Consider the following 23925-nt stretch of genomic DNA (forward strand, 5'->3'; position numbering starts at 1 on the left):
CATCATGGCAGTTCCGGCGGGGTCCATGGGTTTAAAGGCTTCGTCGAAGTCCTTTTTGAATTTGGCCCAGGTTCCATAGCTGATCATTTGTCCAGAGGTGTCTTTTCTTTTGGGGTCTAGGGCTGCTTCCATGAAGTCTTCCGCCCAAGCTGCTGCGTTTCCTTTCGTCATGTAGGATAACACGAGGATGATTTTCTTCTTATCATCACCGTAGACTTTGTCGTTAATGTCGAGGTATGCGTGACATTTCATCATGAATCTCTTTGATTCTTCTCTGTCTCCATCGAATTCGGGAGGGGAACCGATCTTTAGTTCTATATCTTTGTTCTGGGTCGTCATGGTGTTCAAAGGAGGAATGGTTGGTAGAGCTCCTAAGTTCAAGGCTCCGATCAAAGGAGTTAACGAAGTCGTGGTGTCGGTTTCGTTGCAGATGGCAACGGTTCAGGTAATAAAGACTTTAATCTTTTGTTACGACTGGGATGAGTCGAGCTATCTTTGTCTGAGTAGACAATCGGCAGGATGCCAGATAGACGTTAGTCTGCTCTCGATTGAGAGTTTAAGTGTTCTGGCTAAGGCGAGTGTCGCTGACTCCCTTAGAATAGTAGTTCTTAGGCAGCAAGGTTGGAGACCTTGCTGAAGGACAATGTTCCAGGTAAAACCCAGTAGATTAAAGTAAAGAATACAACCGTAGGTAGGTAAGTTTATATACCAATGTTCAAGCGGAGCTTGTAAATGCGTTTATCAAGATAGAAGCAAAAAGAGGCGGACAGCCCGCTTGGTCAAGATAAGAGTCAAGATAAGAGATAGGCATGATAAGAGATAAGCGTGGTACGGACGGCCCGTTTGGAAGTGAGAAAGGAAAATGAGTATAGGGGTTAAATGTTACTGTAACAGGCTCCACATTCACCAGGACCTAGTCGTATGTCATCCTTGAACACATCAACTTGATCCGGGGGAATCATGTATCTGCTGGGAAAGATGCGGAGGTCGGCACTGCCAGCATTTGCCATGTGTTTTGCAGAATTGTTCCCATCCATTGCTTTGAGACTGGTAGGATACAGCGGACATTCATTAGGTTGCTGTTGAAATAGATCAGACAATGATGTTTTTAAAATAAAAATAACACACTGACCTCAAACGTGCACGGCGGACAACCATGTCGAAGGCGCCAGTCAGGATCTGTGCGGCCGAGTGCCATGTCCACTTGAGACCAAACACTACGAAGTATTGTGAGATAGATATTGAATGTGATCGAAAATTGATCACGGAATGTTTGCGTGTAATTGACCTAATGATTGATTAGAATGCTGTAAGTCCATGCACAAAGAATGACTTACATTATGTATTGCGCACAAGACCTTTGTGAATGCCTGGATGCTGAATGAAGATTGCCGTCGTCGAAGCTGATGATAGAGCTCAAGACATTGCAGGCTAATTGCAACAGTTGGTGCAGTAGGAGAGCAGCCGAGTAGACCCACATGCAATAGAGACACATTCGCGACTTCTTCGTGCTGTTGTGTGATATCATGAAAGTAGTCTAGTTCTAGAAAATGTAAGTAATGAAATCTTTTGTTTAAAAAAAACGTACCAAAGACATGCACCGCTGTGACCTGGAACTTGTGAGCCGAAGTTTGAGCGACATTGAGCGAACTGTTATGCTTCCAAGTGAGATACGCATTTGTCAGTGCAGGCAGCTGCAAGCGCCATGAAGCGTGCATATTGGTGTAGTGTGCTTCTCGTGTCCGTTGGTCACTACGGTGTTTCAACGAGCTGCAGTAACCTTGATTAGCCAGAAAGACTGAGTAGAAGAAATACAATACGTACCTGTTTTGTAACTGCAGCCTAGCATAGGCAGAGAGTAGCCGGGATTCGACTGAGTAACGGCCCTCATTACTGTTGCTGTCCATGTCCGTGTCTGTATCCGTGTCTGTGTCCGTGTCGCCATCACTGCCGTCTGAACACTGCATCAACAATTCACCATCGTAAAACTGGTCCATTGTATCGAAAGTCGACCCAGCTTCCAGCGAAGCCTCCACAGCGAGGGCAGCCTGCTGTGTGCAACGTTGATCTGCTCATACATCGCTGTAAGAATGAAAGACAAGACTGATTTGTACACTCACCTTGAGCTTGAAGTTGGAGCTCTCTCTCAGCTCGCAGGCGGTCTGCTCGTATACGGGTCAGGCTTGCAGATGTGGTCCGTGGGCCTGTATGACGAAGTACGGTCATTGTGACCCTCTGCGACGTTGTGCGGAATGGATGCTGTCTCCCCATGGTGGTGAGGAACAACAGTTAGTATGCTTAGTCAGAACACAGAAGGTACACAAATACTCACCGAATATGTAGCTAAAATGAGACAGATGCACTTGAAAAAACATCACAAGAGTAGAGTAGGACCATAAGACAAAGGATGCGCAAAAAACGCGCTCAAATTTGGGTAAGGTTGAGTGATATAGTGTGCTCGTCGTTGTAGACGATGAGCAGAGGCTGTGGGAACGTTGGCGCCAGCGGCGGGAGTGGTCGGCACCCAGCCCGCACATTGCCAAAAGTTGATTATGCTGCAGTCAGCTAAGCCACCATCGGATAAAGCCGAGAGGAAAAAAATGTACCTGCGAAGTCACTGCTGATTACTGAAGTAAGTGGTGCAGTACTGTAGTATAGATTATTCCCTCTAACTAGTAACGCGAGAGTGTATGTTCTCACGTTACTAAGTAGTAACATAAACGGTGTCACTCAGGTGTGGGCCCTCCGTCGTGTTACACTCCGACACTTAAGCTTGACCTACAAATGGACCACAAGCAATATTGCACCAACCTTGGAATCAGAATTCCAGCTTATCCTCCGTAGGATCCCCCAGATGTCCCTGTCGATGTTGCTGCTTGCCATGATCAAGAGGACTGTAACAGCAAGGATCAGTTTGCAGCACGTCGCGCCAGCCCAGACTTACCTTTACCTTTCTATCCACGCTCCATTCACTCCCCTTGTGCAACGATCGCTTCGGCGGTCCAAGTATTTGTATATCCAATACCACACGCCAGACCTACATACAAGCGAGACGTACCAGAAACGGCCCCGTGGAGTAGTAGACTCATGCATCTAAAACGGCCAGCGGGAACGGCGGACCAGTGGAGGTCATACCTCCACTGGGGCATTTGCAGAGTCAGAGACACGGTGGGGGACACAGGTGTCCCCCTTTCCTAGATAGAATTGTCCTACATAGGGTACTGTACCCCAACCGGACAAAAATTGGATTCAAAAAACAAAAAAAAGGGGGGACTGTAAAGTCAAGTGGTGTGATGTGTCACCAGGACCTGCAGCTTAAAGTCATTCGTGTATCACACTTTTTGCTACAGTACGAGTAATTGATACATTATTCTCCCAGCTACTTGTGAGTAGGCTGATCTTCAAATCGGTCCTGGCACGAAGAGCAACTTTGATTTGTAGAAGGATACAAGACTATTCTATATGTACATATATTAGTGACACGAAGACGGACAGGAAGTGTTATGCGTAGGGAGCCGAATGAGAACTTGATACCACGAAGGACAAAGCAAGGAAGGCGGAATGTCATGTGTTTATCATAATTATGCAACTCAAAACTTTCAGGTCTGCGTGAGACATGAATCATTACTAACGTTCTAGTCGTAAGAATTGGCGTAGTGCGTGAAAGAAGTGAAACCAATCTCACCTCCAAAAGTCATGCACTAGGTGTTAGGCTCCACACTTGTAAGGCCTTTTGGGAAGGAGCTTGATGATTCGGTCCGGTGGGACAGCATAGCGGGGGCAATCAAAATGCCAGCGAAGTGAGCCGATCATCCAGTGCTGCAACCCTTTGATATAGATAGCCACCTGCCTGTCAACCTCTTCGCCCCACGAGGGGAGGATAGCACAGTTGGAGTCGAAGCGCTGGATGGCATCTTTGCACATTTTACCAGCGTAGTCCATGGCGCCTTGCAGGTCTAGTCCTTGTTCGTGCATGATCGCGGGAACTATGTTTTCCCAGGGTGCGTGACCGCAAGATTGCTCCTTGTTGTATGACAAAATATCCTGTCGGCGGTAATGTCAGCAGCGCCCCTGTGTTAAATGACAGCACAAACTTACGTTGTGCCAACAAACATGATCGTTGGTCGCTTCCTCCAAGGCCTTCACAACTGGATGCGACACAACTTCGTCGGGAAGATCAATTCGAGCTACGAATTCGATGAGGCTAAAGCAGGGCTTCACTCCGCCTGTATCTCGCCTCAAGGCAATGTAAGATTCTAGATCATATACATGCCCTTTGGCATGGTCATCCACCTGCTTAGCCACAGCAGTGAAGTACAATCCGCTTGTGTAGATAAACCGCTCTGTGCAGCCGGGACCTGCAGTCTCCTTAAAGCGACTGAAAAACCTAACCACATAACGACTTTTAGAAAGAATGTATGCGATGGAAAAATAGCCGTACGATTTGCACATCTTTGCATCAAGCCGATCCGTGTCAAAATTGATGGGATCGCGGAATGCAGAAATACAGGATTCATGCACTTCCCGTACATCGACAACGCCAGACTCCATCAAGTCGTCTGTCATGAACAAGCAGTTCAAGAAGTCAGAGCAGACTTGGAGATGGAAAGCATCTGCATCAGGATAGCAAGCAACAGCAAGTCCATTTACATCCGCATCAATATACCCTCTGATCTCGGGCTCTGCAATTTGCGCCACGTACATAAGCCATCGAACAGATGCGCGGCACGCTGCATCACGGTAAGGGTTCTGTCGGAAGGGATAGTGGCAATCATTGATGAGGTCAGGTAAAATGAATTGTGAGGGCTCGCAGTCAGGAGTGGTCGTGTGGGTGACAGTGGAAAACATGGTAGGGGTCGTCGGATTCATAGCGTGAATATCGAGATAAGGAACCTGTAAGTACTACATGATTGTCAGTCTTTATAATGTTTTTTTTAGCGCCAGTGGACGTCTGTCTCCCTTGGATCCATTATGACGGCTGTGTCATGCAGACGCCGCAAGCTATTTCCATAACTGATATCCAGCCTGGGGCTTGTGTTTACTGTTCCGGATCATCAGGATGCGTGGATTGCCGAGGAATTGTACATGATAGTACTAGTATCTCCTGTACTGCCTAAATGATGCAGGTTCTGTGGAAATTCTGATGTTTTTAAAGAGGCAATGATCAGGTTGACCTACCACCCAAAATTCCTCGACTGCCAAGACTTTAGCTTCATAAGTGTTGCGAGCTTTACTCATCTCGCATATCACTTCATCTCTCCCTTCATTTGCGCCACCATTCTATCTATATGGCGAGCCAACAAACATTGAGCACTGGCTCACCCACACGTAAAATCCCACAGCGACTGCTTTTTGGTGGGCAAGGGGGACGTCTGCAATAGTGAACATAGTCGATGAGTTGCGAATCAAGACTGAATCAATTGTGCTGCAGTGTAAATAAGTGCGCAGACGGCGAAATTATTTCAAGTTGTAAACATCTATGACGGGTGTGCTATCAGCTGGGGGGACGTACCGTACGTGGAGTCTTGACTGAGGGCTCCGAGTGTGATGCTTCGAAGAGCAGGATACCTCAGCTCAGCCCGGGTCCGTCCGCCGCTGCAGATTCCAAAACATTATACTGCAGCGTCTGCTCGCGGCACTGAATGGGCACTATTATCACTGTGTTCTGACAGCTTGAGCCATCCGACGCATCTCGCGAGCCAGATGCATATCCATTTCGCTGCGTACTAGTAGTAGAAGGGAAGTTGATAATGCATCCGTGGCGTTGTTCACTTACGGACAAGTTGCGCCGTATCCCGCATCACCCAAATTACTGAATCCAGACATCACATAACATATTGAATTTTCTGACGGGCCACCAATTACACATATCCGACGTTTTAGCCAACATCTGTCAGATCTCCCAGTGAAAACCTACGGGTGGCGTATCTCGTCACATCTAGGGTCTTTGTCATACATGGGCACCTGGGTCTCGAGTTAGGCAACAAGACTGCAGCCGTTCAACCTATCACTCCTCCGCCAACCCCGGAGGGCACTGCGACATCTAGTTCAGGTTCAGTCTCTTATCCTGCTCATTCGTCAGGGCCTTCTGCTATGGGCAGCGAAAACACTACTTCTGCTAAGCAATCATCCCAAGCTGTGTCATTTCGATTCTCAACAGACCACATAGAAATCAGTCGCACTCGGTGCGCGCCATGCTGCAAGCAAGCAAAATTGGCCATCCTCTGCGCATGCATCTCAAACGGCAGCGCGCCTCGGACCACGCAGTCTTCAGCAGAGCATTTATCAGCAGCTTAGCCAGTTCCTGCCCAAGACCATGCTAATCTTGCACAAGCAGATGAGATCGCTGCTCTGAGGGCACGCATTGCCGAGCTTGAGCGCGGGATGCTCAACCATCTACCGACCGGAGTGCCTCCCCAAATCAAGCTTTGGTAGCGGACCCCGCAGCTGTTGACCAAGCCTGGCCAACGCTAAGGAAGAGCGTAAATAACCTATTTTGCCTCCTCCCTCTGCGCCCAGGCTATAAAGTTGGCACCTCAAGTTTATGTAAGTTTTTCATCGTTAAGTCACCGTTTTGGTTTTTCGGGCGTCTTGCGCATACTGCACTTGTTTGTGGTGTCTACTTGTAGTCACTTGCCCCATCATACCAAGCCATTCGCGCTTTCTACCGGCAAAAATTGTGTTGTACTGCTGGAGTGGGGTACCCCTCCAGCGGGGGGTGTCACAGGCGGGTATTTGCCACCATTTGCGTAGCTTAGTCAGGGGTACTAGAGCCTTCGGGCATTGTCGTAGGTAGCACTATCATTAGGTTGAGGTCACACCAGCTTCCGTCTGCCAGAGGCAGGCACATTGCCAGCCGCGCCAGTCCACTGCTATCATTTTTTCTCGACTATCTTGTAACTTTCAGACCCTAGCTTGCTCCGTCGCTGCGAGTTATACTCACGCAGTACTACAAAAATTGATGTTGACAACTGAGCAAACTAACGACATGGAATAAGAGACAATATTCAGAACTCACGTGGAGGTTCCGCACAATTGACTGCCGGACTAATGTTGCCAGGACCATTGGCAGCAAGCGGCACCGCTCGAAAGGTTATTAACTTGAGGGTGAAACCCGTTCATTCAAATGGACATAATGTTCTCGTCTCGTGATAGATAAGTAATGAAAAACTAGGCGCTGCTCTTCTCGTCCACTTCACGAGATGACATTTGTGATTTGTGATCCGTGGCCTCATCCTCACTAGCGTCATCGGTGTCCTCGAAATGAGAACCGTGTTTTCTAGGGGAATGTGAGCATTTGTCTGTCCAAGGACATGCGCAGAGCTTACTCAGGCACAATAAGTGCGATAACGATTACGAATATAGCAACAGAACCAATGAAGATGGCTTGCACCTGATGAAGTATGAATGAGACCGTGCAGAAGCGGAATTCAGTGACTCGCCGTTGCATAGTCTGGGACCACTGTAAGGACTCCATTCTCCATGATAGTTGTTTTCAAGTTGTCGCCGCCAGCTGATTAAGTTAAGAACTTCATTTGTGAGCAGGAACGTGACTATCTACTCACTGGCTTCAATTTGTGCTGATGCTGCCGCAACCATCTACCACGAACAGGTTAGCTAGATTGATTGTGCGTGTCCACGCGACCTACATTGCCGAGCTGGTAAACGACACCAGGGAAGGTCGCCCTGAATGCTGGTGGTGACATCTCGGCCAGTTGAATCGGGATCTACAATGATGTTGGGAGTCAAGTTCACAATGAGATTAGGCGAACACATACAACGCCCCAAGCGCCCTGAACACCAACTTGAATACAGAATGCTCCAGCAGAGAGGGCAGAGAATGACGAGGGCAGAACCCATAATGGAATGAACACTGCGAGAGAACATAAGTCTCATTTTCTATTACTAGGATTGGTGCTTGCCTCCGACGAGAAGCACACAACATCTTGATGAAGGTGAGTAGAGCCACGAAGATATCACTTATTGAATGCACATACATGATCGTCACGCGGCGTCCAATGTATTGGCTCACCCATCCAGCCATGGCACCACCGCTGTATGACCCTAAGGGCTTTGGCTGCATGCAGAACCAACCAAGAACTCACACAAAAGCTCCCTGTTTGGCATGTTGAGATTCGACAAGCAGATAAGTTTACAAGACTCACGCAATTGCCAATAATGGTCGCGACAGTGGCATTGTGAGCACTGAAGCCCTTGGTGATCTGGAGGTACGTGGGATATAGATCCTAGATGGACATTACATTATCGAGTGCATGTTCATACATGGTATATGAGCATGCCTGTGAACCGTGAGACAAGAAATTGAGCCCTGCAGAGAGGTGTTGGTATGTTCGTTGTTGACAAGTAAAAGAAAGTCAGACCTGACATCAAGAGCACTCCATAAATGCATAAGAGCCAGTGATGCTTAAGCATCTCCTTTGTTTTCCTGAGGAAACTCTGCGATGTATCGGTCCCTTTCTTCTTCTCTTGTTCCTTGACATGCAAGAAGAACGGACTTTCAGGAACAAGAGCACGGACGACTGCGGCGAAAAAAGTGATGCCTGCTCCGGTCCAGAAAAGCGACCGCCATCCGTATTGAGCTACCAAGGTCAGGTTTACAACAGCTGCAAAAATGTACCCGACAATATAGCCTTCCTGCAAAAACCCACTTGCAAGCCCGCGAAGCTCGACAGGTAAGTTCTCAAGAGCTGAGGATGCTGAAAGTCCCCATATTCCACCCATAGCGATACCGAATAGGGCACGAAGGGCGAGGAATTGTGAAAAGGTGTCGACAAAGCCAGTTCCCAGTTCAATGACGCAGCAGAGAAGGAGATTGACGACCAAGGGCCACTTGCGACCATACCGGTCAGATATCATACCAAATATCACCTAGGAAATGGTAAGTTTAGGTTTAGTGGAGAATAGTGGCAGGTGTGACACTTACAGCGCCGACTGATCGTAATAAGAGCGTCAATGTCAAGGCGGTCGTCTGCAATCATGTCCGAGTCGTGCATCAGCGGCGCAAATAACAAAAGAAGGGAAAGGGCGTACGATCGCACTCGTTGACTTTCCAAATTGTGTAGACAAGAGCGGTACTGTGAGCGATACTGCGACATAATCAATGGCGTCGCATGCCCAAGCAAGCCAGCTATTGTGATGTGATGAGGATGATAGTATGAAGCGCAATGGAAGTAGGATACTGACCCAGACCAGAACTGAGCCCACTGCACCCAGGTTAGACTTTTGAACGCAGCAACTACACCACCAAGAGAGGTACGAGTCTCGCGACGCGGGATGAGCTCGCGAATAAATCTCGGTGGCATGATAGAGATAGTCTAACCTCAGAAGAAGGTTAGCCATCAGATTAAGTATGCTTATATTCGCGACAAGGGGGTCAATATCCCCTCAGCCTCAGGCACCCAGTGGGCAATTCGGCCATTAATATGGTTCTTTTCACGGCATCAAGTAATTCTCCACAGAAAGTGATGCTTCTGATATCACTCAAATCAAACCTTCATGCTGGAAACGTTGACTTGGGAGTCCTGCATGATCGGCATCGTAACAGTATGGAGCTATAATTTCAACTTTTCAGTATTGTACCTCAGGTTACATGCTGACGAGGATACGACAACCACCGGGCCTAACAAATCAAGGTAAGCGCGAGATGATCCTAAGGAAGGGGATGAGTCCTTTACATACTGATTGAATTACATTTCCGCTTCCAAGTGACGTTTAAAGCACCTGTTACAGATTCATCGATGAGCCAGCTAACGATAGGCATCACATCTTGGACAAATTCGAACCCGTTCGGACAATCTGCTGATTCGAATTTGATCATGGTTTGTTCGCCGCATCTTGCTTATAGAATTCTGGGATTCTATGGGTTACAATTCATCGGATCTGTACCGAGCTTGTCGCGTACGATCACAGCGGAGGCTTGATGTATTCCTAGGGTGGACGTTGGTCGCTCATACTATGACAGACGGAGCTGTATCGACTGAGTGACCAGGTCCATTTTATTGATAGGTCCGATATGGAAGCTGTTGATGTGATGCTCCACATCACCGCCAGTCAAGAAAGTAGTAGGCTCGGAGTCGTCAGGTGTCTAAAGACTCCGAAATACGTCACCCGCTCCCCGAAGTGACTGGCACAATCTCTTGCAGCGTGCAGCCACAAAACGAGCTCGTCCAGATCAAGCCTAGCCAGGTCACCTAGTGATGCCATATTGATATCGAACGTTGAATATTCAAGAATGAACTGCGGAATGACGACAAGTGCTTATTTCGTACTCCTCCAATCATTGTTCGCTTCCTATATGATAACCCCATATCGTCCACTCCGCGCTTATCGCGAACAACGCTTTCGTCCGCCCTCTCGTCGTCCACTGCGTCCCACGGCACCTGATATTTTCAGAACCTTGCAGCTGTTTTGCGTCGAGTTGGTCATAGTTCTTTCAACCACTTTTTTCAAGTTATGAAAACTAGGCCGGATCCATAAACGTCACTGGTGCTTGCAGAACTACCAATGCCGCGGTCAATCAATCAGGGTGTAACAGTACCTGAATTCACATACGACATGCTCTGCTGGCAAACCCGATTCGCACTGATGCATCGGTCACCGATGGACAGGACACCAGCTGGACTGTCACTCTCTTTTTATAACTTCTCGTACATGCGGAACATACCAACTGCTACAATTGGACAACAGACGGGGCTCCAGACTTTAAACTTCGTATGTCTATGAGCGATCGATACCTTTACCACAACGCCTTGACTGGGCTTCCCTAAAGAGATCTCGCATCAACTCTAGTTCGTCTATCGTCTTCTCCGATAGTTTTTGGTCTCTCACTGTAGAGACCATAGTGCTGTTGGCGACAATGTACACCCTCTGATCGGGTAACTTCGCCTCCTGAAGGTTGTACTTCACGGTGGCGCGAGTTTCAGCGATGTACTGCTCGCGTGCGGAGCTATACAATGCGTTGCGACCCGAGCGGTCTTCATCTTCATCGCTGTCGTAACCCGACTCCTTGATGATGTTTCTGATATGTGAGTCTGATTTCGACCGCACGATATAAGTAGGAATGTTCAAACGCCGACAATTGACCAGCATGGCAAGGTCAGTCATTGTAAAGCGGGTGTCGAAAAGGATGATAATGCAGTCGAAAACATAGAGTCCCTGTGCAGTGAAATATTGCCAATCCGGTATGTTCAACGTGCCGGACCCTGGGACATCATACCAAACGAACGGATTTTTGGGGTTTGGGTCTGGGAATCTAGCGATATTTGCGGTCGTCTCAACTACACCCGTTGGTGCAGCTCCCTCGTCTCTATTTCGAAGGCCTCGAAAGGCGTTGATCAGCGATGACTTTCCTGCGCCAGAAACTCCTGTGGCTGCGAAATGGAATAGTCCCTCTTGGTATTGGACTCTGTGCTTCGCTAATTGTATCTCCTCCTCACTGGGGATACTCACGAGCTGGAACGCGCTGTGTTTCTCCAAGGTCTGCGGGTCCTCCTTCCCATTTATGGTATTTTCAGTTATAGTAATATCGGCTGCACCCTCGAGTTGAGCCAAAATGCAACCGGACAACAAATACTTTCTTGCCTTTATTAGTCGACTTCGTGGGCGAGGCGCCTTCTTCCTTCGTCTTCATCTGGAGTACCGCGGCGCAACGCTCCGGCGTTTCATAAAGACGCCTGCGCGGGGTTTCTTCTGAAGCATGTATTCCCACTTCGCTCGGCCTCTGCCACACATTTGTTTGTGCAGAGTGAAATTCTTCGACGTTTCTCCCAGTGGCGCGTGAAGCTCGAGCAGCTGGAAACTCATCTATTTCCTCTCTGATTCCTCCCGTATACATATCAATACGATCTTCTTCCTGCCATTCTGCACCCTGCCACCCTGCCATTGGTGTCCTACTAGCTTGCCTTTGGGAGCGCGAGTTCCTGGCATGTGCAAGGTTCGCAAAAGTGGGATTTTCGAAGATCTCCGATGACCGAATTTCTTCGACGATTCTAAAAACGATGCCAGCAATGATCCGAAGACCTTGCATAGGGGAGGACACTGACGCGCCCATTCTTCATGCGGTAGGTTAGATTTCTGTATTTCGAAGGGATGGTAGAAAAGATGGATCATCTTCCACTATCGCACAAGGTGGTGGTTATATGCATCTTGAAATGCTGTGTAGCCTCGAGGACTAAATTGCCAATACACTAGTCGTCTCATGGCTGATCGTCTCTTCTTTAGAGGGCAATTGTGGAGACCATCATACAACATCACGCCCCACGAGGTTCCAGTTTGCGCTTCTCAATCACAAACCAGGGCATTGCGCAGTTAGATTTCCATTTTCGTACTCAAACAGGGTAAGATATGCATTCGCGCGAAGCTAGTCGTAATAAGAAGGATAGATATTAAACTGACTAGAGATATTTTAAGGTAGGCACAAGGCATGCAATGGACTGTCGTGAATCGAATAGGGGGTGCTAGTGACAAAGATATCTGTCTGTGCTATAGGGCTACAGGGGAAAGGAGGCCACCGGAAAACATTATTCCATATTAATGACGTAGAGCTCAGGGATCCAAGCATTCCTGTAATAATGGGCCGATAGAATATACACGTCCGATACACGAACATTGTTTTTGCTGAACGCCCAATCTTCCCAACCATGTGCAACGGGCTTATCCTGATGACCGACCAGTCAGTAATTTTGTGTCAATCTCAAGATGACACATACCCTTGCATGGTCGTCAAGATGTCGAATCTGACTGGCAATCTCTATGGCAAAACCTTGACGAGTCATCGGTACGTTATTATCCAGTACTTTAAAGCGCCGACGAGATGCATCCGAGGATCTGGGAGGTAGGTATCCAGGCCACTACGTGAATTTGTAAACACAAACTATTATACCAGAGACAAGTGATACTCACTTTTATCGCCAGAGTAGTCTCTCGCCAGCCATGATGAGCGAATACAGCGTCAGTCGGACGATCAACGACGACTGTTCCCTTTAGAATATCTTTCACGCGCACACCGTACCAACCATCAGCGCTAAACGTGATGCCGGGGAAGCTCTGCTGAGAAGGAGTGAATTCTCGCGAGCGTGGAACACGCTTCGCTATTCTTCCATCTCTCAGCTCCCAATATAGTGGCATCTCGGCGCCCACCATCGAGGGGTGAGGGGAGGGATTGGCATTCCGAATATAGTACTAATACCATTTTTGCATAAGAAAGAAATACAGAAAGAACATGGAGGCTCACCCCAAGAGACCCGGCTCCACCAGAGTTCACAATCATTTGGTTGGGCTGCATGTATTCCATAATAAAGTGAATGATGCTGGGATAGAAAACCGGCGCTGCAGAATCTTTGAGATGTTCGAGATGTTGGTGAGGAGCCCATCCTAAGCACCTGCGTATTATATACTGCTCATCGCTTCGACATGGTCCATAAAGCGGTGCGCGTTATGAAGCGCTAGTTGTCCGGCGGCAAAGCGACCATTCAAAGTTGTCCAGTAAATTGTGAATCATGAAGCGAAACACTAACCACTCAACGACATACATCGTGACACAATGAACGTAATTTCCCTCCGTTGAACGGCGGCGTCATAATGCGTAATTGGGTCACTAGGAAACTTTGAGACTGGCAAAGTGTCTTTGATGCACGTGCAACGCACCGTGAGACCTGTCGATATCTGGCGTCTATCAGCAAAACCTAATTCTTGGAGTAATGATGCGCCTCGTGGAGTCTGACGGCCTAAGCCAAAGCTCACCAACTGCGGGTGGTCCAATAATCGGGAACAGCTGGTCCTTGATACAAATGGTAGCAGACCGTAAAGGTACAACAACCATAAACACGAGACTCGATGAAGGGATTGAAACAATATATTTCCGAGACAGCTTACCGGATCCCGACGTCTGTCTCCGACAATTGCAGGGTGGAGGCAGACCAAAGCAATATTGGCATATAAAATACCGTGTGTCAACCTAGTCAGCCTTGGTGACGACTGTTGGTTACACAAGGACCGTTCGTTGCGACGAGCATACAGAGGTCGCATCCCATTGTACATCTAGACGTCGACTAGTGCACTAGTGGGCACTGGGCAGTGAGCATATTGTGGCGTGAACCTGTGCTAAATTTCAAATTACCAAAAAAGGGCATATGCGGAGTGCTAGTGAGCGATAAAGCGACGTCAAGTACTTCGCTATCGTGTACGGTGCAGTGCGGGGCTCGGGAGTGCTAGTGAAGCTTTGAAGGTGATGCCAACTTCTTGCCCAGTACTTGCCGTACCCACGCTAGCCTTACCCACCGATCGCTGCCTGTAAAAGATGCCACCGAGTCCACGCATGTTACAGTAGCAGTGGAGCCCTCGATTTTCGAACTGCCAAACTCCTTTGTGCATCATAATCTTCTCATATTAACCTACACTACAACACCTGCAGGTGTATGCCATGTGTCCTGCCGCATTATGTAACATTATTACTTATGTGTAACAAGCGCGAATTCGACTCAACGAATCAAACAATACCACTACTTCCGCAGTACATAAAATTCCGGAAGCCACACACCAGCTGCGTCCAAATGTATGGACGTGAGCAAGATATCTCCTAATCGGACTCGTGAACAGAAGGTCCAAGGGTCAGATTCGACAGAAGGCGTCATTTTCTGTGGACTCGGTTAGTTCTGGCCCAAAACTGACTATTGAGGTTACCACTAACCGATACAGACGAATAAAACTTATGCAATGCAGTGCACAGCGCAACTACGAGTTCCTGTTTCGTCTTCGGATTGACTGTGATGTGTCTGGGATCCGAAGAATCATAACCAGGCCACTGCGAATTAAATATTAGGTCTTGATCGGATTAGAACATGCATTGAGCGCACCTGCATGACTACTTTGTGAGGCCCTGCCTTGAAACCAGGTTCTGGACTGTCCTGCACGCATCCACCATTCAAGATGTTCTTGACCGACACGCCAGGACTACCATTATCAGAGAATGGAATCATGCGATCGCATGAATGACATGGAGCCGGAACACGATGTGCTGTTGTTCCATTCGATAGCGTGAGACGTTTAGTTGGACGTTGCTTTGTAGTAGGTGAGGGAGGAGGAGTGCTCCTTCCAACCGATGACTATCAGGTTACATATGAATATCTCTTGTCATGCGGAGGCAAGTCAACTGAGACATACGGATGAAGATTGCCCAAAGGACTGGCCAGAGTGCCTTTTCTGAGGTAACATCGGGGTGAGTCGAATGTACAGGCAATGCAATGATGCTCTACAGTTGAAGGACTCGGATATCCAAAGATTCCAGCTTTGAAGATGGCGGTGTCATCGTACCTCCCGGTCCTTTATAAGAATCGCATGGCTAGGAGGCATTACAGTTGGTGGGCGATAGACGCAGAATATGTCTCCACAATATGGCATTGTGTCTGGTCTGTCTGGCCTTCGACGCGGCCAAGTTGGAAGGCCTCCAGGTTATCCCTTGATTTGGAGACGACTGACCACTCGTAGATGAATTCGTGTCCTTCATACCAATGTGCCTCAAATAAATGGCAGGCCTGCCAGAGTGGTACGGCCAGTATTGCTGTAGGGTTCATAATAATTCTAAGTCAGCGAAAACTCTGAAAGGGATATTGGTCAAACAGTTCAGCACGAGATCGTCAGCCTTCAATCTTGGCCTGGAGGGTATGCATCATGTATCAGCTGATAGAAGTTCTCATTTCCCAAAAAAAAAACTCGGGGAAGAAGGCCAGGTGGCAGGTACATCAACACCCACTGGCAGGTGGTAGGTTGTTTGGCCTGCAATATTTGAAATTCACCATGTCACGTGGCATCGGCAACAGGACCCGGGCCTTCTGGCATTATGCCCGAAATTTAGTTATCTCTGCCCATCGATGCCATCAACGTTTTCTGGGGGCGTTGTAAACTCGTTCATTAAAATCGATCCATGACATAATGTGTCAAGCTTGTGGCCATGGCACAGTCGATCATGCACATGGGCCACCGAAACAGCACCAAGTACTCATTGAAATATTTCCACGATTACTCCGCAACAGCACATATGCACATAAAGCCAGGCTAAGCTGATCAGTTGGGAATCGGATGATGAGCTATATAGACCCTGCGTACTACATGTTGTCAAGTTTGAAATGAGAACTTGCAAAAGAACCCACAGAGGTGATTTCAGATCTTTACCATCAATTGGTCTCAGTTTGGTACGCTAAGATTTTTCCCGAGAAATCAGCTACATATGTGATATCATGTTCTCGAGTGATGCATCGATGATGTGGCAGCTTCAATCAAGTGCATGCAGCCAATACAATGTTTTTGCCAAGGCTCGATGGGGAAATGGTAAGATTCCAAGCAGTTCGAAATCAACGTGCACAAATGGCTGCAAAGGTATAAAAATTACTGTAGTCATGAAGTGTATGTTTACATGGAAAAAATATACTGGAGATGCGTTACAGTCGTGTAACAGTACACAAAGTCATTTTTGTGTTTCAAACACATGATTAACTGTAGATAAATAAATACTACGATCATGTTCATACAGAGGCGGAGGCGCTCACGCAGCCTAAGCGCTGCTCTTCTCCGAGTTGACTTCGTGAAATGACGTTTGTGATGCGCTATCAGCCACAGCATCATCTCTCCCGCCTCCTTCTTCGAAAGCAGTCTTATGGTTCTCGAAATGTGAGCCGTGGTTTCTAAAAGAAGGTAAGCGTCTGTAGGTCCAAGTACACGTGCGAGTCTTACTCAGGCCCAATGATTGTGATAATCACTACGAATGCAGAAACGACACCAATGAAGATGGCTTGCACCTGATCAAGTGATGAATAAGACTGTGCGGAAGTGGGACTCTGTTACTTACAGTTGCATAATTTGCCTCCGACTTAGGAACTCCGTCCACTATGATCGTTGTCTTCAAGTTGGCAGCACCAGCTAATGTACATTAAGAACTTTGTTCACGGAATAGATTGTGACTATCCACTCACTGGCTTCAATCTGAGCTGATGCTGCCGATATCATCTACCGCGAATATATTAGCTACAACTATCGCATGATGTTCATTCAACCTACGTTGCCAATCTGGTAAGCAACACCAGGAAATGTTGCTCTGAAAGCTGGCGGGGACATCTCAGCCAGTTGGATCGGGATCTAGTACGTTTATTTTTGAGGTCGGATTCGCAACAAGAGTAGGAGAAGACGTACGACACCCCAAGCGCCTTGAACACCAACTTGGATACAGAATGCCCCAGCAGAGAGGGCAGAAAATGAGGAAGGTAGAACCCATAATGGAATGAATGCTGCGAGAGAATATGACTTTTATTCAATATCACCAGAATCAGTGCTTACCTCCAACGAGAAGCACGAAAATTCTGATAAAATTTGAGTAAAGTCATAAAACCATCATTGTTTGAGTACACATACACAATCGTCAGGCGGCGTCCGATGTACTGGCTCACCGATCCAGCAATAGCACCACCGCTGTATGACCATCAGAACTTGAAATGCATGTAAAAACCAATTGACAACTCACGCAACCGCACCCTGTTAGTGCACATTTAGAGCTTGCATACAAGTAATTTTATAAGACTCACACAGTTGCCAATAATGGTCGCGACAGTGGCGTCGTGAGTGCTAAAACTCTTGCTATCCTCGAGGAACGTGGGATACAAATCCTGAACGTGTGTCATTATGAGCTCGCCCGGCGAATTTTCATGCACTTACCTGTGAACCGTGAGACAAGAAGTTGAAACCTGCACAGAAATGTTAATATGTCGATTGTTAGGGATAAGAGAATACTCACCTGTCATTAAGAGTACAGCATAAATGCATAAGAGCCAGTGACGCTTAAGCATCGCCTTCGTTTCTTTAATGAAGGTTTTAGTTTTCTGTGAGGTATTGGTCCCTCTCGCCTTCTCTTGTTCTTTGGCACGCAGGAAGAACGCGCTCTCTGGGACGATCATGCGAACGACTGCAGCAAAGAAGCTGATGCCTGATGCAGTCCAGAAAAGGACCCGCCATCCGTGTTGGGCTACCAGGGTCAAGTTTATCACAGCTGCGAGCAGGTATCCAACAGCATAGCCTTCCTGCAAAACTCCACTTCCAATCCCACGAAGTTCGACAGGCAAGTTCTCAAGAGCTGATGCTGACGAAAGTCCCCATATTCCACCCATGGCAATACCGAATATAGCACGAACGCCGAGGAATTGCGGAAATGTGTTGACAAAGCCAGTTGCAAGCTCAAAGACACAGCAGAGAAGGAGATTGAACACCAATGGCCACTTGCGACCAAATCGATCAGATAAGATACCGAAAATAATCTAGGGAATGATAAGTTACGTTTAGTTGCCGGTGAACAGCGGGAATGATGCTCACAGCGCCGACAGGTCGGAATAAAAGGGTCAACGTTATAGCGGTCGTCTGTGACCGCGGTGTACATTAGCGCACAAGCAGCGAAGGAAGGACCAAAAAAGCGCACGATCGAACTTGTCGACTGGTTAAATTGTTTTGACAGGAGGTTTATTGTGAGTGACACTGCGAAGAAATCGATGGCGTCGCACGTCCAGGCAAGCCAGCTAGTGCAACACGGGTTAAGATGATGATGACGTGAAGCTAAGGAGGACACTGACCCAGACCAGAACTGAACCCACTGCACCCATGTGAGATTCTTGAAAGCGACCACTACGCTACCAGAGGCCGCACGCTTCTCTCTACGCGGGATGAGCTCGCGCAAAAATTTTGGTGCCATGATGGGGGTGGGATAAGGATTGATCAGAGAGGATGGGCCTTAGGGCTGCGGCATGCCGCCTCTGTATGACTTTATATCGAGAACAAGATCAGGAACATTTTAATCTGTCAGGCACCTAAAGTAACATAAGTATAGCAAGATCTTAGGCGAAGTGCCAAAATGGATTGAAACCGAGTACTCACGCTTCATGTCGACAAATGGCTTCCCCACACAATTATGGGGGTGATCGTATACTATGATAAATGTTGACTCCTCAGCTGACAGTGCCAGCAGTGCCTTCGGGTCTTTACTGGACCCTAGTGACCTCGATTCATTGTGACGTTGCGGATCCAAAATTGCAAAGTGTCTCCGTGTCGGCTAGGGACTGGTGAGTTGGCGCCTTAGCCTGATGGAGCCTAGCGAGAGGCTGGTGCGGTCTAAAAACCCAGGTACGGCTACGATAAGCGGCAAACACAAGCTTAGAGGAATGGATATAAGTTAGTATGACCTCGTTGCAAGTTTAAAGCGTTTTGCAGGAACGTTGACTCTAATCGATTACATACTAACCTGCAGGACCGGTAACAACCGGATCAGACGGGTCTTTGATCATCTTCTTGTTATTTATCAAAAATGCGTCGCGACGGATGACGTGCGTGCCACAGCGTGCCACTGGCAGTGCAAACAATTTCAAATTGTCCTGCGACCCACACAGACTGCACGCTTGAAATCATACGATAAATAAATAAATTTATGCGATATGAATATTATTGTTTTAATCACATTGTTCCTCGTCCTCCGTATCCCGTAACGTGGTCGCGCACCGTAGCACGTTGTATTAATAGAACACCTGCAGCGTTTCATCTCGCGGAAGCATTTAACGTCGACGCCACGCATGCTCTCTACTTTAGGTTAGACGGGGCCCCTTTTTTTTGTCGAGGCAAAGTCTTCGCTACTACCGGAGGTAAGAAATGAATACTTCTCCTTCCGCGAGAGCAGATTATATAGTTCAGCGCTTCGACTTCTTACCCCTTCTCGTCGGTTTTTTGTCCTTCTCATCTCCACCTTCCGCTTTCCGCTTCTTGCCAGCGATAGGTTCCGTCGTCTTCACACTAATGACAGTAGCTCCTCCCTTTGCAAGCCTCGACTCAGCGACACTCCAATCTGCGCCGCCATCGTTGATAGCATACCTATGAAGCACGATCATAAATCACATTATAGATGCCCGAGTCCGTCAATCCATACCCGCAGCACATGGAGAATACAATCACACTCACTTGCTCAGATCCAAAGAGTCGATCATCTGGCGTTGCTTTTCACGAAGCGCATTCGTTGCTTCGTCGCCGGCCTCGTTTAACTCATCTTCGATGTTTGTGTCAACAGGTTTCCACTGCGTAGGCTCGCCATCGTCCCCAACACGTAAAGTCGTGGTTGGCAAGGCCAACGGGATATCAGCGCCAATCGAAGCCTTCTGGATGTCGACAAGGTGTTTTGTTATCTTGCGGATAACCTTGGCAAACAAAGCTAGTGCCTGTGCAACCGGCAGCGATAGCTCGCCCTGGAGAATCACGCCCCTGAGCATCACCCAATGTGCATGATGAAAGAATATACCTCGACTTCCTCGATGGTTTTTCGTTGAAGACCGAGACCAAGTAGAATAGAGGCCTGAACTGCGCTCAACTTTACATCGTCTCCTAACCGCCCTTCGAAATACAAAGAAGCTACTGCTGGGAGTAGGTCGAGGATAACATGATAATCAAGCATGTTGTTGGCATATGACTCTAGACGCTTCAAGTCAAATGGTGACATCAGGATGGAGAGCTCTGGCGATCCAACAGCTAAAAATAGCGTCAGTCAATAAACCCTTGAAAGCCCTTGAAACAAATTTACCTCGCGACTTCTCTCCATCGAGCTTCTTTACGCCCACATTCGCAGCCTCGAGCACACTAAGCGCAGTGACGGTGCCAAACTCACGGAACTTGAAAGAGAGCAGGGATAGGAACCGCCGCCTGAAATCTACGCCCCACATGTGGCCGAGTTCCGTATGGGTAATCAGACGAACGCACCTTTCGAGAACTCGCCCATCCATTCAAGTTCGCCATCCGTAGAACTGTTAAGTCCCCGGACCATAACACACGTGTGCTCTCCTGTCAGCTCACTTTGCGTTTGACGGACGTATAATGGTACATATCCAGCCCTCTTCCAAAAGCTGGAGTCGAAAGATTAATATGGATTACTGGATCGAACAAAAAAAATATCACCGGAGAAGCTGGGGCGTTAACCCATACGAGACTCCAAGGTAATCCAACGATTCAGGTTTCCTTTCTGATAATCTCTGGAGAAGTGGGGGCATCGCCTCAGGAGCGCGCACTCTGGGGTAATCCGTTTGAAGATCCGTTCCCTTCACCGAACACATATGATTTTACAAAAATATCTGGAACGGATATCGCACTCACCGGATCTAGCGCGGCCGCATCTGGATAGGAGGGTTCGGCAGGAATAGCTTCATCCAGGTTGAAATACTCTCCACTATAGAAAGAATTTAGCGCCTTCAGGGCGCGGGATCCATACCCCATCTGGTTGGCCAATAAATCATAGGCTAAAATATACATTGCAGCTAACTCACATTTGCGTAATCAGGGTGGGTTGCGATCCGTACAATCCGGGCACCAGAGAGTAGCGCAAATTTGCTTTCTTGGAACTGCTGGGAGACAAGCCAAGGGATCATGTCACCTCCTGCTCGCAAACCGCGGCTCAAGCCATCCATGATGGCGCCTTTGCTGATATTCCCCTCCAGTGCAACTTGCAGTACGACAAGTGGCTCCGGAAGATGAGACTCGTCGTCTGCTATGGGGGGTAGGAGCACGAAAAGGTGATGCGCTGGGGCATCTGACATCAACTGGAGGTCATTTGGTTGATTTTTATAGTGACTGGCGACATACAACGCCATCATGCGCTGCAAGAACACCTCTGATGCAGGGTGGTAGCTAAAGAGTGTATCTCGGCTGACATAGTACAGCTCGCACGAAGAAGGGTGCGGGCAGCCCTGTTGAGCGGCCTTTGGTACGATCGTTGCATCTAAACAAAGAAGGCCATTGAGCCATTTTTCGACGCGATCGCCAGCAGAGTATCGGATAGGTGTTTCAAGCTTGATTTCACGAAGGGTTCGAGCTTTAGGGGCAGCGGAGCGCGCGGGCTTTTTGGAGGTTGAGGCAGTAGCGCCATCTTCAACAGGCGCAACAGCATCTTTTGTGAGTGAAGGTCGGGTACTTTCACGGAGTTGTTGAATAAGTTTGAGAGAAAGAGAGCGACCTGTGCCCTCGTATCCGTTGATGGTCGATGCCATGAAAACAAGGTACGGGCCCAGGAGATTGCGGACAAGGGGAAGAGGGATGGCAGCTGCCTCATCGATGACAACTAGCTCGGCCTGACCAAGAACGTGCGCATCCTCGGGTTGGATATACTGAGAATTTCTTTGTCAGAATCTGCGCGCAAATGCCGAGACATAAGTACCCACCTGAATGGTCTGACGATGCTGACGGAACACATTTACGCGGACGATGGCTTTATTAAACTCTGGATTCGTGCTTTGTGCAATATCGTAGTCCAAGTGCTCCTCGTAACCGAGAGCATCCATACCCTTGAAGATAAATTCAAAAAGCGTATTCAAGTTTTCTGGACTGGGACTCGTAATAAAAATATTTGAGTATCCATGGGCGAGAGCGGCAGCGATTGCCAAGCCTAGTGCCGCAGATTTGCCGCGACCTCGAGCAGCGGTGAGCGTGACGGTGGATGAGAGTGTCTTCTCGGCAATCGCATCAACAAAGGTTAGAACAGCTTGAGCCTGATCTATGGTTTTGGCGAGTTTTACGAGCTCGCCCACAGGTTTCGTGTCTGCCAGACTATCCTTGAGATCCTTGAGCTCGGAGTCTGCCTTACCCTTCCCGCGCTCCTCTTCAATTGGTATGATATCCTTGGCTTTAGATATGGGCAAGACATTCAGTTCATCATCCAAAACCAAGCAGTCCGAGCAAGATCCCAGGGAGAGAATGAACCGTTCGTTAAATCGCGCAACTACCGAATCATGAGATGAGGTTCTATATCTGGCATGTACATCCTGCAAAAGGAATCAGTGAGCGACTCTCTGGATGAGATGGTGATAACGCACCATGGTAAGAGTGTACAGTTGCCTCAACGATGACATTGTTTTTAGGAGAAGCACCACTAATCCGCCGCCCTCTACCGTCTCGATAGTGCGTGCCAGGAGATTGGGCGTGATTGCCTCAAAGTCTTGCAGAATGCACATTCCATAGGTGTTTCCCAATATACGGTGCGACTCTTTATAATAGCTAGAGGACTATAAGCTTGCTTCTGGAAATTATCAATGTTCACGCACGTATAACGGATATCTGTGACAGTCACAAAAATTTCGAATGGATTTTGCTCGTTTGCCTCCCGCACACCTCTCTTCACGTCCCGTTTGATTTTCGCCTCTCGCTTTTTTCGTGCCCTATATATCATCTTAGGTCTCTTTACAAAGCAATATCATGTCACTCACGCGGTGAAACCAAGATCCTTTTTATAGCACCATAGTACTGAAGGGCGTGCTGATACGCGCGCTTGTGAAAGCAAAAAGTGGAGATTCACGATCTAGAAACAGTCAGAGTCAAAGACGGTCGGCAAACGTTGCATCTGCATACCTGGTCCCTTCCCTTATCACCGACCAAAACTATGAAGGACCGGTGATTTTTCTTGACATTATTGTTAATTAGTACAGGTATACGAGGATCAAGCTGCTTGCGCATGGAGGCTGCTGATACTGGCTGAAGCTAAGGCGAGTCCTGCTAGGTCCTAACGTTCCGTTCAAGGTATGTAGTGTAACAAAATTCACTATCGCATTCGCAAAAGGAAGTATTTTCGCACGCTCGTAACCTTATTAGTACTAAGTACCAAGTACGCTCCTCCAATTCAAGCCGTCATGTTGGCTCATCAATAGAGCTGATGAGTATGCTCAATATTATCTTTGCTCGTGCTCAGGAGCTCTGTCTCTTTCCTAACAACAACTTCTATTGACATCCAATGACTAGAGGATCTATTTGCTACATATACCGATCTAGTCTTCGACTCTTCTAGGGCGCAATTCCACCGGTATAAAGATGTATGTTGAGTGTCGTGTTCATTGCAGTCCAGTTTTGGACTAGTCT

General features: G+C 47.8%; 9 protein-coding genes across 9 annotated transcripts; all 9 read right to left on the bottom strand.

The window, feature by feature from the left end:
- Positions 1–917: 917 nt before the first annotated feature.
- On the bottom strand, positions 918–1763 carry HD556DRAFT_1217094 (uncharacterized protein; the record flags this gene model as incomplete). Its single annotated transcript, XM_041296708.1, has 4 exons — positions 918–1079; positions 1127–1288; positions 1338–1543; positions 1589–1763. Coding segments are annotated over 4 exons (705 nt in total), but the record flags the coding sequence as incomplete, so codon positions are not given.
- Positions 1764–3708: 1945 nt separating this feature from the next.
- On the bottom strand, positions 3709–4848 carry HD556DRAFT_1249566 (isoprenoid synthase domain-containing protein; the record flags this gene model as incomplete). Its single annotated transcript, XM_041298860.1, has 3 exons — positions 3709–4044; positions 4099–4387; positions 4442–4848. 3 exons carry the CDS (start codon positions 4846–4848, stop codon positions 3709–3711), a joined length of 1032 nt encoding a protein of 343 aa, XP_041153099.1.
- Positions 4849–7091: 2243 nt separating this feature from the next.
- HD556DRAFT_1420875 (carboxylic acid transporter protein) lies at positions 7092–9068 on the bottom strand. The gene is made up of 14 exons (XM_041304473.1): positions 9052–9068; positions 8945–8989; positions 8382–8889; positions 8301–8329; positions 8166–8246; positions 8106–8116; positions 7998–8054; positions 7923–7945; positions 7779–7873; positions 7650–7727; positions 7566–7599; positions 7443–7513; positions 7329–7393; positions 7092–7279 (listed from the first exon to the last, which is right to left on the bottom strand). The coding sequence occupies exons 3-14, from the start codon at positions 8875–8877 to the stop codon at positions 7171–7173; spliced, it is 1149 nt and encodes a 382-aa protein (XP_041153100.1). The 5' UTR covers positions 8878–8889; positions 8945–8989; positions 9052–9068; the 3' UTR covers positions 7092–7170.
- A 1669-nt stretch (positions 9069–10737) lies between these two features.
- HD556DRAFT_1249563 (P-loop containing nucleoside triphosphate hydrolase protein) lies at positions 10738–11463 on the bottom strand (the record flags this gene model as incomplete). The annotated part of the gene is made up of 1 exon (XM_041298859.1): positions 10738–11463. A coding segment is annotated over one exon (726 nt), but the record flags the coding sequence as incomplete, so codon positions are not given.
- A 594-nt stretch (positions 11464–12057) lies between these two features.
- HD556DRAFT_1420928 (uncharacterized protein) lies at positions 12058–13784 on the bottom strand. Its single transcript, XM_041304474.1, has 7 exons — positions 13666–13784; positions 13536–13615; positions 13253–13463; positions 12922–13200; positions 12729–12869; positions 12241–12677; positions 12058–12080 (listed from the first exon to the last, which is right to left on the bottom strand). The coding sequence occupies exons 3-6, from the start codon at positions 13310–13312 to the stop codon at positions 12540–12542; spliced, it is 618 nt and encodes a 205-aa protein (XP_041153102.1). The 5' UTR covers positions 13313–13463; positions 13536–13615; positions 13666–13784; the 3' UTR covers positions 12058–12080; positions 12241–12539.
- Positions 13401–14247, bottom strand: HD556DRAFT_1420932 (uncharacterized protein). The gene is made up of 2 exons (XM_041304475.1): positions 13551–14247; positions 13401–13463 (listed from the first exon to the last, which is right to left on the bottom strand). The coding sequence occupies exons 1-2, from the start codon at positions 14056–14058 to the stop codon at positions 13408–13410; spliced, it is 564 nt and encodes a 187-aa protein (XP_041153103.1). The 5' UTR covers positions 14059–14247; the 3' UTR covers positions 13401–13407.
- On the bottom strand, positions 14165–15429 carry HD556DRAFT_101344 (uncharacterized protein). The gene is made up of 4 exons (XM_041295874.1): positions 15181–15429; positions 14874–15122; positions 14708–14821; positions 14165–14654 (listed from the first exon to the last, which is right to left on the bottom strand). The coding sequence occupies exons 1-4, from the start codon at positions 15229–15231 to the stop codon at positions 14520–14522; spliced, it is 549 nt and encodes a 182-aa protein (XP_041153104.1). The 5' UTR covers positions 15232–15429; the 3' UTR covers positions 14165–14519.
- An 887-nt stretch (positions 15430–16316) lies between these two features.
- Positions 16317–18649, bottom strand: HD556DRAFT_1420937 (major facilitator superfamily domain-containing protein). The gene is made up of 13 exons (XM_041304476.1): positions 18373–18649; positions 17801–18317; positions 17722–17750; positions 17592–17672; positions 17531–17541; positions 17422–17478; positions 17347–17369; positions 17203–17297; positions 17071–17148; positions 16986–17019; positions 16862–16932; positions 16747–16811; positions 16317–16697 (listed from the first exon to the last, which is right to left on the bottom strand). Exons 2-13 carry the CDS (start codon positions 18168–18170, stop codon positions 16568–16570), a joined length of 1044 nt encoding a protein of 347 aa, XP_041153105.1. The 5' UTR covers positions 18171–18317; positions 18373–18649; the 3' UTR covers positions 16317–16567.
- A 1114-nt stretch (positions 18650–19763) lies between these two features.
- HD556DRAFT_1420965 (DUF699-domain-containing protein) lies at positions 19764–23583 on the bottom strand. The gene is made up of 12 exons (XM_041304477.1): positions 23422–23583; positions 23280–23371; positions 23118–23231; positions 22890–23070; positions 22239–22838; positions 21348–22184; positions 21178–21297; positions 20983–21122; positions 20788–20930; positions 20612–20737; positions 20333–20559; positions 19764–20279 (listed from the first exon to the last, which is right to left on the bottom strand). The coding sequence occupies exons 1-12, from the start codon at positions 23524–23526 to the stop codon at positions 19995–19997; spliced, it is 2970 nt and encodes a 989-aa protein (XP_041153106.1). The 5' UTR covers positions 23527–23583; the 3' UTR covers positions 19764–19994.
- Between the last annotated feature and the right edge of the window lie 342 nt (positions 23584–23925).

The sequence above is a fragment of the Suillus plorans genome, assembly GCF_016647745.1.
Source record: "Suillus plorans strain S12 chromosome Unknown HD556scaffold_106, whole genome shotgun sequence".
NCBI classification, from domain to species: Eukaryota; Fungi; Basidiomycota; class Agaricomycetes; order Boletales; family Suillaceae; genus Suillus; species Suillus plorans.

Excerpts from the sequence above, each read along its gene's own strand:
- HD556DRAFT_1420875 (XM_041304473.1), bottom strand. The coding sequence starts at position 8,877 with ATGATATCTGACCGGTATGGTCGCAAGTGGCCCTTGGTCGTCAATCTC. Across the intron at positions 7,946-7,997 it reads GGACGCCGCGTGACGATCAT|ATGTTGTGTGCTTCTCGTCG; the intron begins GTATGTGCATTC and ends ACCTTCATCAAG. Across the intron at positions 7,514-7,565 it reads ATCAGCACAAATTGAAGCCA|CTGGCGGCGACAACTTGAAA; the intron begins GTGAGTAGATAG and ends TAACTTAATCAG.
- HD556DRAFT_1420928 (XM_041304474.1), bottom strand. The coding sequence starts at position 13,312 with ATGGAATACATGCAGCCCAACCAAATGATTGTGAACTCTGGTGGAGCC. Across the intron at positions 12,870-12,921 it reads AGACTACTCTGGCGATAAAA|TGGCCTGGATACCTACCTCC; the intron begins GTGAGTATCACT and ends AAATTCACGTAG. Across the intron at positions 12,678-12,728 it reads ATCTTGACGACCATGCAAGG|GATAAGCCCGTTGCACATGG; the intron begins GTATGTGTCATC and ends GTCGGTCATCAG.
- HD556DRAFT_1420932 (XM_041304475.1), bottom strand. The coding sequence starts at position 14,058 with ATGTACAATGGGATGCGACCTCTGTATGCTCGTCGCAACGAACGGTCC. Across the intron at positions 13,464-13,550 it reads TACGTTCATTGTGTCACGAT|CGCTTCATAACGCGCACCGC; the intron begins GTATGTCGTTGA and ends CCGGACAACTAG.
- HD556DRAFT_101344 (XM_041295874.1), bottom strand. The coding sequence starts at position 15,231 with ATGTTACCTCAGAAAAGGCACTCTGGCCAGTCCTTTGGGCAATCTTCA. Across the intron at positions 15,123-15,180 it reads CCTTTGGGCAATCTTCATCC|TCATCGGTTGGAAGGAGCAC; the intron begins GTATGTCTCAGT and ends GTAACCTGATAG. Across the intron at positions 14,655-14,707 it reads AGTTTTATTCGTCTGTATCG|AAAATGACGCCTTCTGTCGA; the intron begins GTTAGTGGTAAC and ends CCGAGTCCACAG.
- HD556DRAFT_1420937 (XM_041304476.1), bottom strand. The coding sequence starts at position 18,170 with ATGGGTGGAATATGGGGACTTTCGTCAGCATCAGCTCTTGAGAACTTG. Across the intron at positions 17,020-17,070 it reads TTGCTTACCAGATTGGCAAC|ATGATATCGGCAGCATCAGC; the intron begins GTAGGTTGAATG and ends TATTCGCGGTAG. Across the intron at positions 16,933-16,985 it reads ATCAGCTCAGATTGAAGCCA|CTGGTGCTGCCAACTTGAAG; the intron begins GTGAGTGGATAG and ends AATGTACATTAG.
- HD556DRAFT_1420965 (XM_041304477.1), bottom strand. The coding sequence starts at position 23,526 with ATGCGCAAGCAGCTTGATCCTCGTATACCTGTACTAATTAACAATAAT. Across the intron at positions 20,738-20,787 it reads GATGGGCGAGTTCTCGAAAG|ATTTCAGGCGGCGGTTCCTA; the intron begins GTGCGTTCGTCT and ends TGTGGGGCGTAG. Across the intron at positions 20,280-20,332 it reads AAACCATCGAGGAAGTCGAG|GGCGAGCTATCGCTGCCGGT; the intron begins GTATATTCTTTC and ends GTGATTCTCCAG.